Source organism: Tenrec ecaudatus, chromosome 2 (genome assembly GCF_050624435.1).
Source record: "Tenrec ecaudatus isolate mTenEca1 chromosome 2, mTenEca1.hap1, whole genome shotgun sequence".
Classification (NCBI taxonomy): Eukaryota; Metazoa; Chordata; class Mammalia; order Afrosoricida; family Tenrecidae; genus Tenrec; species Tenrec ecaudatus.
Window position 1 is genome coordinate 35,696,010 of NC_134531.1, and position 13,001 is coordinate 35,709,010.

General features: G+C 38.0%; 1 protein-coding gene across 2 annotated transcripts in view; it reads left to right on the forward strand.

Moving 5' to 3' along the window:
* The window catches only part of NIPBL (NIPBL cohesin loading factor), a 228,890-nt gene that overhangs the window by 178,511 nt on the left and 37,378 nt on the right, over positions 1 to 13,001 (forward strand). For both annotated transcript variants that reach the window (XM_075540939.1, XM_075540940.1), the window contains exons 22-25: positions 3,880 to 3,962; positions 4,666 to 4,798; positions 5,585 to 5,728; positions 12,566 to 12,655. In XM_075540939.1, coding sequence (XP_075397054.1) covers positions 3,880 to 3,962; positions 4,666 to 4,798; positions 5,585 to 5,728; positions 12,566 to 12,655 — 450 coding nt within the window. The remainder of the gene's footprint in view (positions 1 to 3,879; positions 3,963 to 4,665; positions 4,799 to 5,584; positions 5,729 to 12,565; positions 12,656 to 13,001) is intronic.

Sequence of the window (13,001 nt, forward strand, 5' to 3'; positions counted from 1 at the left end):
GAGGAGGATCCAAATCCATATTGCTATAGTTTATTGTGCCAGCCTGGCCGATAAACACAAGTAGGATTAACTGAAGGACAGAGGGATAAATGGCTCGGTGAGCCTCACCTTGGTTGTTCTGTGCCTCAGTTTAAAGGGGCATACTACCTGTGGGATGCCTAGCCTGTGGGCTGTGTCGCTGTAACTTGAGGTCCCTTTAAGCCCACACGATGGGAATGTTCATCTCTGGAGCTGGGGACCGACAGTTGATGACAGTTGGGGACCTGCCTTGCTGTTTGCTCCCTGGGTATATATAGCCCAGCTCTCCCTACAGAAGGGGACTGGCATCTGGCAGCTCTCAAAACTTGAAGGACTGCTAGTGTCTCACTGCTTTATAATTTAACTGTCAATTTCTTGTATTATCTATCTGTATATTATTTAACGGTTTGTTTCTTGAATTATATATCTATCTTTATAAATATATTTATATATAATTACTAGCAATTTGGTTTGTCTCTCTAGAGAACCCTGTCCAATACACATACCAAAGCCAAAGCAGCATTCATCCTGCTTAACCTATCCTGACAGCAGCCATTCCTCCTACAGCACTCTACTTTCTCCACGCTGTACTGTTTCCTGTGTTCAGTCATCTGGTGCAGCGACTACCTACACACAGTGCTCACAATTAGGGGAGTATACTAAGGAAGCGAACAGATTACCACAAGTCAGGGTAGGGTTGGCAGGGGGAAATGAGCTGATACCAAGGGGTGAAGTAGAAAGTTTTTCGAGACTGATGATGGCAACAAATATACAAATGTGCTTGACACAATGGTTAGATGTATGGATTGTGGTAAGAGTTGTCTGAGCCCCCGATAAAATGATTTATATAGACAACAACAAAATTAGAAGAGAAATAAAAGAATTGAAGAAAACAAACCAAAACCGCTTAAGAGTACAGTCTTTGACCACAATAGCACCTCTTCTCAGTACATACTCACAGCTAAGATTCCCTCTGGTCCTCGGCCTCTTAGCCACATGGTACTTGGCCTCTGTCTTAATCTGTGGGTGAGGAAGCTCTCTGCTCTGCTTCACATCCTCAGTGTTGACCATCTGCTCCGTCTTAAGTTCTCACCTTTACAACCTCTGCTGTTTGCACTTCAGACAATAGAGATCTCACTGTGCTCCTCTAGGTCACAGAATTCTTTGTTCCTGCTTATGCGATGGCAAAACTAACCAAATCCCAGGTTAGAGAACGCTGTGCCTTATTTGCTTGGTCCCACCCAATCATTTAATAGTAGTTATAGAGTTAGATTGAAGAGCCTTAAGTAATTAATTTCATTTCATCCCAAATTTCGTTGTCACATTTGGAATAAATTCTGGGCACAACTTTCCTGACCTTTTCTTCACCAGGCTAGTTTTCTTAAATCTCTTGTCCTAAAAGGAGTTTTCTGTTTTCTTTAATCTCTTCTCCTAAAAGGCCTTCATGATTATCTTGTGTCCTTTAAGAAAAATCTCTCAAGATTACCCCTTTGAAATCTTTTAAAAAAGAAAAAAGAAAAAAACAGTCACCTTAACATTCTGCACTGGCCTTTCTGCCTTGAAATCACCTGGCCTAGCAGATCTCCTCAGATGCCAGTGCTTTGATTGGGCCCTTTTATAAGATTAAAACCAAGTGTATTACTGAAAGAACTTGTCAGCAGTCATCCACTAATCACAATTGTTGTTAGGTGTCATCATGGGTCGTTTTTGACACACTGCACGGTCCTGGAACATCCTCAAAATGATGCCTGTACCTAAATCTATTTTTGCAGCCACTGTGTCAGTGACTTCTAAGGTCTTCCTCTTTTTTGCTGCCTCTCTACTCTATCAAGCCCGATGTCCTTTTCCAGAGACTGCTCTCTCCTGAAAATTTGGCCAAAATATGTAAGATAGTTTGGTCATTCTTGCCCCTAAGGAACACTGACCTTAATTCTTGCAAGACACACTTGTTTGTCCTTTTGGCATTCTGTGGGACTTTTGGTATTCTTCTCCAGCACCCCAGGTCAAATGCATCAATTCTTCTTGAAGCTTTGGTCTAACTAATTCAGTGTCCAACTTTCATCTGTATATGAGGCAAAAGAAAATACCATGCGCAAAAAAATAATAATAAAATAATAAAAAAGAAAATACCATGCGCTTGGGTTTTAGTTCTCAAAGAAGCATGCTTTTCAGTACTCCGAAGAGGTCTTGTGCTGTAAATTTACCTAACTCAGCTTTTGATCTCTTGGCTGCTGCTTTCATAGCATTGATTGTGGAGACAAACAAGACAAAACCCTTGACAACTTAAATCTCTTCTCCATTTATCATTATGTTACTACGGTCAAGTTTTGAAGATTTGGGTCTTCTTTACATTGAGTTGTAATACATACTAAAGGCTAAAGCCCTTGATCTTCATCAGCAAATGCCTCAAGTCCTCCTCACTTTCAGTAAGCAAAGTTATGTCATCTTCATATCTCACGTTAATTAGCCTTCCTCCAATCCTGGTACCATATTCTTCTTTGTATAATCCAGCTTCTTGTTCAACATACAGACTGAATCTGTATTGTGAGAGGATACAACCTTGTTGCACGCCTTTTCTCTTGTTCCATTCTCACAAGTGCCTCTTTATTCACATACAAGTATCAAGAAGGAATCGGCTACCCTCTTTAGAGGAAGTAGCCACTGAAAATCTCATGCTTCCCTTTAAAATCGATCACAGACATGTTTCAACACAATGTTTCGGATAAAGCCCTGCATGTATGAACTATCACTATAGTACAATATTGCTTTACTTGCCCTTATATATAGATAGATACAGATATTTTTTAACACTTATATTTAATTGGAAGTCATCAGTGTGGTCTTTCCAAAGCAGTGTTCCAGTTTATTATTTGTATTCTTCGGGGTTGTGTTGTTATTGTTGTTGTTGTTGTTTAGCATGAAATGGTATCCTGTTTTATTCTTTTTTTCCCTGTTTTATTTTACATTTTCCTGATTACTATTGTGCTTGACCCATTTTTACTGTGTTTATTTGTATTTGGGGTTTCCACAACTGTTAAACTACCTTTGCCTAGCCTGCCCTTGCATCACTGAGATCAACAGTAGCTGCTAACCACAGAGTCAGTGGTTTTAATCCACCAGCCCTTCTGCAGGAGAATGATAGGGCTATCTGTTCCTATGAAGATTTGTAGCCCTTGTAGGAGGTCTTTGGGTCAGAATGAGCCAAGATGGCAGTGGGTTGTCTGAGTTTGAAATCTCATTTTTAATTTTCTATGAATACGTGAGTTTTCGTTTTTATTTTAATTAGAGTATTTTATAAATTTGAACTAGCAATTTTTTCCAACTTTATTTTGATGTTTTCAGTTTATTTTTTTTCTGCTTTAGGTCATGCTAAGTAACTCTTCATGCTGCGTATATTAACCACATTTGTCACTCTGCTGTTTGTTGTTATCTGCTCACATTCAGCTCTGGGCTTCTGTCTCCTTCATGTGTCACAAAGTACACAGGGCTCTACAGGATATTTTTGCTGTAATCTTTAGGGACACTGATGTACAGAACAGCTGGATCGGTTCAAGCTGCTAACCTTTAGGATAGCAGGAGATTGCAAACCACTTGTGCCATTCCTGTGTCATGCGTTTACATATTTTAGTAAATTGAAGTAAAATCTCATTTTATTTGTTTTTTATAAGGTACCAAAGCACATTTAGTAAACTAATTAGGGCTTTATCTCTTTATGTATGTATAAAAAATAGTTGAATCATGTTTCTATGTAAACTTATCACTAAGTCAGTATTAAGTGGGCCGGTGAGTAAGCTAACTGGCTTGTGGGTTATTTCTTCTTATAGCTGCAAATTAAAATGATATTCCTTTTTCTCGCTCCAGGTTGATCAAGATGTTGTCATTACCAACTCTTATGAAACAGCCATGCGGACAGCCCAGAACTTCCTCTCCATCTTCCTTAAAAAGTGAGTCAGTTGTTTTCATATTGTCTGCTCTCTAGAAAGTAGTTTATTTCTTTTAAGAAAAAGAGTAAGTCAGGTTCTGCCATAACCTTCACCTTGAATAAATCAGTCATTTTCCTTCAGCTGGATTCCAGGTTTCTCTAAAATGATGCAATTGGTGTTTTAAAAATCTACTAACTTTCTAGGTTTGCTTACATATAAATTTGGAAAATTCTCTTAATTTGTCTTTTAATAAATTTTGGGCATTCTGTTTGACTTGGAAAACTTTTGGAGCAAAGTTATATTAACCTTGATAAGAATTTATAGAGAAAAATAGTGGTAATTTTAAAATAGGTTCTATTTGGCACAATGTAATCTTAATATAGTCAAAAATGATTTTTTTTACACAACCCAATGCCATCTAGTTGATTCTGATTCATTATGAGCGTATAAGAGAATAGAACTGGCCCTGGGGCTTCAGAGTCTAAATGTTTATAGTTGCAGATGACCTTCTATTTCTCCCACAGAACCACTAGTGAATTCAGCTCGGGGGGGAAATGAAGACTGAGAAATGCATTCATGTAAAACTATATTTTCTTAATGGACCTTGTTTCAAAATACAGAAGGGAGAAACCTTAGTAATAAAATTTCATTCATGTTGGAGAACATGTCACCTAAACAATGGATGAATGAATTCACAGTCTTCTTATTATCTATCTTTGTGCAGATGTGGTAGTAAGCAAGGTGAAGAAGATTACAGACCACTGTTTGAAAATTTTGTTCAAGATCTTCTTTCAACAGTCAATAAGCCTGAATGGCCAGCTGCTGAACTACTCCTTAGTTTGTTAGGGAGACTGTTGGTAAGAGTATAGCATTTAAAGATTATTAGATTACTAGAAGACAACATAATGAGGATGTACTCTGATTCACAGATGATGAAATTCTTTAAAAATGTGTAAGGAAATATGACCATTGCATCTCTCTTTTTGCATGTGCTTAACTGTACACATTATCATCAGAACCTTGTGGGGTATTGTTTAATGTTGTCACACTTGGCAAAGGAATGCTTATTTTAAAAAATTAACTTAATTTTCAAAGTGTTAATGTTGAAAGTTAAAAATATTTCTCAATAGTGAGTCTTATCTAATTGTAGTTATTCATTTCAAAGCATGAAATTGATTAATTTAGACTGTCATCTTTAAAAATATTTGTCTAAGAACATGAGACCCTTTTTGGTGTATCATGTTGTGAAATGCAAAAAAAATTGTGATTTATTATTTTTAAGCTGTAATTAAAAGTCTACAATACAAATTGTTAAAAAGCATTATAGGATATCTTTTTTTGTGTAAAATGTAATTTACTCTTTTGAAACTAAATTAGCATTTCATAGGCTAAGAATTCCAGTTCAAGAAATTCTTAGTTATATCTCATTTGAAAAATATTGACTGTCTTCTTAAAGAGATTTAACCCATAAAACTTGTTATTTTAATAAAAATGCTCAGATTTCTAAAACTTTAAAGAGACACTACAAGGAGAAAAATTAATTTCCAACAGTATAATGTAGATGTGGAATTTATCAGTTAAATTGCTATTAAAGATAATTTTGCAGTGTTTTACGGTAAATGGAAAACTATTTTGATGTTTAGGTTCATCAATTCAGTAACAAGTCGACAGAGATGGCTTTAAGAGTAGCATCTCTTGATTACCTGGGAACCGTTGCTGCGAGGCTGAGAAAAGATGCTGTTACAAGCAAAATGGATCAGGGATCTATAGAACGAATATTAAAGCAGGTATTAAGATAAAAGAATACAATGATGGACTTAACTACCTAGATATGTGAGGAGTGTGCTCACTTTCTCTAGGTCTAATTACATTATTGCATTTGTTTATTTTTGCAGATTCAAAATAAGGTCTGTACTTTTAAAATGAGCTATTAAGTCTCAGAGTAAATTATAAAGTCTGAGAGGAACTTAATTGGTTTATATTAATCTTAGTTTATTTTTTGTAAACTTCAGCTAGGAATATGTAATGTTACTTTATATTTAGTTCAATTCTGTAGTTGATTTAGCAAGCCCAATCAGATTGTTATATATTTGTATGTTGTGTATTTTCTTATATTGGGAAAGGAAGAAGAGTTCTTCCCCCACCCCAATTAATTATATTAGACCTAGACCTTAGTCCATCTTTTACCTAGAAGAAGAAATGTTTTATTGCTTCATTTCATCTTTTTAAAACTTCTCTCTACATTTATGTTCATAACCCTGTGTATGTTGGCCATTAGTATTGGTCCTGATCTTTTTTATAATAATCTATTTTCTGTGGCATTCTTTATATCATTTTATTGGGAGCTCATATAACTCTTATCACAATCCATGCATACATCCATTGTGTCAAGCACATTTGTACATTTGTTGCCATCATCATACTCAAAACATTTGCTTTCTGCTTGAGCCCTTGATATCAGCTCCTCATTATCCCCCTCCCTCCCCGCTCGCTCCTCCTTTATGAACTCTTGATAATTTATAAGTTATTATTTTGTTATATCTTACACTGTCCGACATCTCCCTTCACCCAATTTTCTGTTGTCTATCCCCCAGGGAGAAGGTTATATGTAGATTCTTGTAATCCGTACCCCCTTGCTAAACCACCTCCCCTCCACCTCTTGGTATCACCACTCTCACCGCTGGTCCTGAAGAGATCATTTGCCCCTGGAGTCCCTGTGTTTCCATTTCCTGTCTGTACCGATGTACACCCTCTGGTCTAGCCAGATATGTAAGGTAGAACTGGTATCATGATAGTGAGGGGAGGAAGCGTTTATGAAGTACAAGAAAGTTGTATGTTTCATCGTTCCTACTGGCTCGTCTCTTCCCCGCAACACTTCAGATGGGTTTTGGTTCTCCATTTTGCACTCACCGTCACTTACAATGATAGGATTTTTTGTTCTTTGATGCTTGATATCTGATCCCTTCGGCACCACGTGATCACACAAGCTGGTATGCTTCTTCCATGTGGGCGTTGGTGCTTCTGAGCTGGATGGCTGCTTGTTTATCTTCAAGCCTTTAAGACCCCAGACTTTATATCTTTTGATAGGTGGGCACCATCAGCTTTCTTCACATTTGATTATATGCACATTTGTCTTCAGTGATCATATCAGGAAGGTGGGCACAAACTGATAAGATTTTTTGTTCTTTGATACCTGGTCCCTTCTACACCTCATGGTCACACAGGCTGGTGTTCTTCTTTCATGTGGATTTTGTTGCTTCTGAGCTAGATAGATGCTTGTTTACCTGTAAGGCGTTAAGACCCAGATGCTATATCTTTTGATAGCCGGGCTCCACCAGCTTTCTTCACCACACTTGCTTATGCACACATTTGTCTTCAGCAATTGTGTCGGGAGGGAAGGTGTACATCATGGAATGCAAATTTGATAGAACAAAGTGTTCTTGCATTGAGTAAGTACTTGAGTTGGAGGTCCAATGTCCATCTGCTGCCTTAATATTAAAACTATAAATAATGTGCGTAGATCTATTTCCCAACCATCATATATAAATATATTTACATAATGTACATGCCTGAATTTAGACCTCTATAAATGCCCTTTGCCTCCTAGTTCTTTCCTCTATTTCATTTTACTTTCCTCTTGTCCCATTGTCCTGCTCAGTCTTCATTTGGGTTTCAGTAATTTCTCTCGGTTACATTGCTCTTGCTGAATTCCTACCAGGCCTCTCACACTCTGCTTGCCACTAATTTTGGATCACTTGTTGCTCCCTTGTCCCTGCGTTGGTCAACACCAGCTCCTTTCCCCGCCTCCCCCTCTCCCATGTCCCCCTGGAACCATCAGTCCCATTGTTTTCTCCTCCAGACTGTTCTTCCAGCCTTTATTATCTAGATATGCAGAGATAATAATGTGTACCAAAAAGGTATAGCAAGACAAAGCAACAAAAGAGAGCACAACGATGACAACAAAAAGGAAAACCAATGGCCCATAAAAAATTAATTAATTTTAAAAAGAAAAAATGTTTTTAAGAAAGAAAAACCTGTAAATAGATCAAGGTCTGATTTTTTTACCTCTAGGCGTGTCCTACACTTAGTCCGATGGAGTGCCACACTCTGACCCCAGAGTCTAGCCTTTGCACTCACTTGGGAGCTCCCTGCTCTGCTGTCCCTGCTGCTCTGCTGCTTACCTTTAGTGTTTGCCTCGTGTTCTGGGGTCAGTCTGGGCCAATCCTGACACTGAGTCTCCACTGTTGTCCCCCCGTAGGGCGATGGGACAGCGAGGGATGTCATTTCTCATAGTGGGATCAGCCATATGGTCCGCTCTGTGCATTTGCTGTTTGGAGCAGGGATATTGTCCTCCAAGCCTAGTAGGACATTCTGATGTGCTCCACTCTCTCTCCTCCCCCTTCATTTGCTCCCGTGTGCTCTGATCAAGCATGCACCTCTCCCCTAGCTGCAGCTTCAGTGCCGTCCTCTAAAGTAATTTCTTGGGGGGAGAGGGCAGTTGTCCACGTAGCTGGTATTGGGCTGAGCCCTCAGATCCCTCCCCTGACTCCCCTCTCCATGCCAGCACGCTGCATTCGCATCCCAGAACACTGGGATTTAAGTCTGGTCCCTCTTTCCCTGTGGGTCAGTGCCCTTTCCCCCGCCACACATCTTTTTTTTTTCCCCTTTCCTCCTCCCTATCCCCTCCTTTTTAGTTGGCTACCATATGTACCCCTGGATTTGGTCTGGCCCCTGCCATACTACCTGGACCTCACCCCTGGAGTGATTGTATACGGTAGCTATTTCCTTGTGCCCCTTTTCCATTTATTTTTCTGTTCTTTCTTTTTTATATATATATAAACTTACTTCAGTGGACTCATGTTGTACTTGTCCTTTTGTGCTTGACTTACTTCGCTTAGCATAGTTTCCTCCAGTTCTTCCCATATGGCAATATGCTTCATTCGTTCATCAATGCTTTTTAGCGATGCATAGTACTCCGTTGTATGCATGTTTCACAGTTTTTGATCCATTTGTCTGTAGATTAAAATTGGGTTGTTTCCAACTCCTTGCAATTGTGAACTGTGCTGCAATGAATATTGGAGCACAGATGACTAGTCATGGTTTGTTTCTTGCCTCTGGGGTATATGCCCAGTAGGGGATTGCTGGGTCGTATGGCTGGCTCAATTTCCATCTGTTTTAGAAATCACCAAATCTATTTCAATAGTGGCTGTACATACCTACAAGTCCACCAGCAGTGGATTAGAGTTCCTATCTCACCACAGCCCCTCCAACACTTGTTGCTTTCTGATTTTTTGAATTGGGCTACCTTTAAGGGTATTAGGTGGTATCTCATAGTTGTTTTGATTTGTATTTCTCTTATGGCAATGATCAGGAACATTTTCTTATATGTTTATTTACCATTTGGATTTCAGACTCTGAAACTTCTGTTTGGGTCCTTTGCCCACCTCCTCAGTGGCAGTTAGTTTTTCTCTTATTGTAAGTTTGCAAAGTATTATGGATTTTAGTAATAAGGCCTTTGTCTGATGTGTCGTTGCTAAAGATGTTCTCCCAGTCGGTGGGCTCTCTTAATTCTCTCTTGGCAAATTCTTTCAATGTACACAGGTGTCTTATCTTCAGTATATCCCACGTGTCTATTTGTGCCTCCTCTGTGTTTGTGTCCTTCCCTATTTCCGATAGCCTATGTTTTCCCTGTGCCAAAGTTCTCAAGTTTGTCCTAATTCCCTTATTAATGGCCCTAATTGTTTGGGGTTTTATCTCAAGATCTGTGATCTACCTTGAGTTTATTCTTGTGCATAGAGTGAAGTAAGGGTCTTGGTTCATTTTTCTGCAGGTAGATATCCATTTTTTCCAGCACCATTTATTGAAGAGGGCATCTGCTTCCCATTTGATACTTAGGGACCCTTATCAAAGATCAGTTTCCTGTATGCTGTTGTTGTTGTTTTTTAATTTCTGGGTGTCAGCTCTTTTCCATTGGTCTGAATATTTGTTGTTATACCAGTACCACACTGCTTTCACTACTGTAGCTGGATAGTACATGCTAAAGTCAAGTAGAGCAAGCCCTCCCACTTTGTCCTTCTTCTTGAGTTCTCTGCTAATTCTGGGCCTCTCTCCCCTCCATATGAAGTTGGTAATCAGTTTTTCCACTTTTTTGAGGAAGGATGTTGGTATTCATATTGGGATAACATTGAACTTACATAGTGCCTTGGGCAGAACTGACACCCTTACTAGATTGAGTCTGCCAGTCTGCGAGCATGGGATGTTCTTCCATTTGTTGAGGTCACTCTTAGTTTCTTGTAGTAGTGTTTTATAATTTTCCTCATACAAATCAGTCGGGGTTTTTTGACAGGTATATCCCTAGATATTTCAATTTGTGCTTGGCTATTTTAAAGGGGACTACCTTTTTAATTGTGTCTTCTGTGATCTTGTCCCATGTGTAGAGCAGTCCCATAGACTTCTGTTTGTTGATCTTGTATCCTGCCACTCTGCCATACTCCTCTATTGCTTCCAACACTCCACTTGAGGAGTTACGAGATTTTCATTGTATAGAATTATATCATCTGCGAATAATGATAATTTCACCATTTCCTTCCCCAGATGAATACCTTTGATGTCTTTTCTTTGTCTTATATTGTAGCTAGGAACTCCAGTATGATTTTTAAATAAGACTGGGGACAAAAGGGGCATACTTGTTGGTCCCCTTTTTCAGTGGAATTGTTTTCATCTTTTCTCCGTTAACTACCACGTTGGCTGTCGGTTTTTCATGTGTAGCTTATATAATATTGAGGAATTTTCCTTCTCTTCCTGTCTTCTTCAGTGTCTTAAACAGGAATGCGTGTTGGATGTTGTCGAATGCTTTTTCTTCATGTATCGATATTATCATGTGGTTCTTATATTGATGGTCTTTTGTATGTTGAACCATCTCTGCATCCCTGATATGAATCCCACTTGGTCACGATGAATTATTTTTTTAATATGCTTTTGTATTCTATTGGCCAGTATTTTGTTAAGGATTTTTGCTTTGATGTTCATTAGGGATATTGGTCTATAGTTCTCAATTCTTGTGGGATCTTTGCCCACTTTAGGTATCAGAGTTATACTAGCTTCATAGAAAGAGTTTGGGAGTTTTCCGTCTTTTTCTATGTTCTGGAAGAGTTTGTATAGGATTGGTGTCAATTCTTCCCTGAATGCTTGGTAGAATTCTCCTGTGAAGCCATCTGGCCCAGCAGATTTTTGGTTTGGTAATCCCTTAATAATGTGACCTTCCTTTCTTTTGTTTTATTTCCTTAGAATAATTTCTCAGTAATATGATTACTCTATATACTCTAGTATAAGCTGACCCGAATGTCCACCGAGATACCTAATTTTACCACAAAACCTGCATTAAAAATGCTGGAAAACTCAGCTTATACTCGAGCTTATATGGTAACTGGGTAAAAGGTTTGGTTCCCTTTTCTTTGAAAATAATTTCAAACTTCCAGCAAAATTATAATAGGACGAACTTCTTGGTTCCTCTTGCTGTCACTTTATAATTGCTTCACTGTCCTTGTCTGTATGTGTATGTGTGTGGTTCAGTGTTTGCGAGCGTAGTTTTTGGTTTTGATTTGTTTTAACTTTTCACTGTGAGCCCTTTGAGGTTAAGTGTAGCATTATAACCCATTACCCTACACTTTTTATTGCAGTTTTCTGTCTGATTCCCTGAATTTTGTGCCACTGTTGACATCACCTGGAAACTTATTTGAAATGTACATTGTCAAGAACCCTCTTCAGACTTGAATCAAGAGATCCTGGGAGTGGGGCCCAGTAATCTTGTGTTTTAACAAGCCTTCCGCCTGATTCTCAACTTTGAGAATCACTGCTTTTATATGTTTTTACAAACATCGACCCTCTGTGTAATACTATGATCCAGTGTACAAAGCTTTGGTGATCAGTGTTTGAATTTTTACCTTCTGTGTGGAAAACCTGGGTTTTACTACAAACTCTTGTACTTCTTGCACAGCAGAAACCATCTAACATTGGAGACTTGCATGTTGTGTTGCTGAAAAGTTTTCAGGAGCACTAGGCATGAAAGAAAGACCTGGTGGTCTATTTCCAAAATATCAGCTCAGGAAAAACCTATGGATTAAGTTTGGTTCTGGCTGTATATTGTTTTTGACAGAAGGGCCAGACTTATTTCCTTTCTAGATTATGTGAAGAGCTCACGTTCCTTATATTTATTGTACTATGTGAAATTAAATGCTGTTTGTTTTCATAGTTGTAAATGATTAGCATTTCCCATCCAGAATGTTGTTTTTAAATAATATTTTAAATAAACCTATGATATTTGTACCTACCGATACTGGCATAATTCCATCTGCTAAATTAAATATTTGAAACATTTTTTGTTAGTTTGTTTTTCCCAATAGGCAACATAGTGTGGTTTTTATGTCAGCTACCTATAGGCTCTTTTAAGGAAAATTGACATAGCGTTCATAATCTAAAAGCCATCCTCAGCTATATTGTGTTTTATGATTTTTATACTCAGAATTTACCTTTTTATCAGCTGCTTTCCTCCACCTTGTGTTTGTAACAAGATAATTTATTAAAGGACACTTGTAAAATCTTTTTCATTCTTACTTGCTTTTTAGGTTTCAGGAGGAGAAGATGAAATCCAACAGTTGCAAAAAGCTTTGCTTGACTACTTGGATGAAAACACTGAGACTGACCCTTCACTGGTGGTAAGAGTGTTTTTGGGGTTTTTTTTAGTGAAGATTTCCTCGTCTTTTATTCAAATTGCATAAGTAAATTGGAAAATAACTTGAAAAGTTGTTTAAGACAATCAATTTTTAAAAGATAAAGGACTGCTTAATCTGATTCTTAACAGAAAAAGAATGGTTATGTCTTGTCTTAAATGGAATTCCAGCATAAATACTGTACCTATACTAAGTTACTTGGAAATCTGTTCGCAGACTTGATCCTTGATTCTTACAATGGCCATGTCCTAGGTAGTGCATGAAATTATTATAAAAGTATATTAAAAACTTAGAATTTTGTGTTTACTTATTTTCAAATATAACCTTTAAA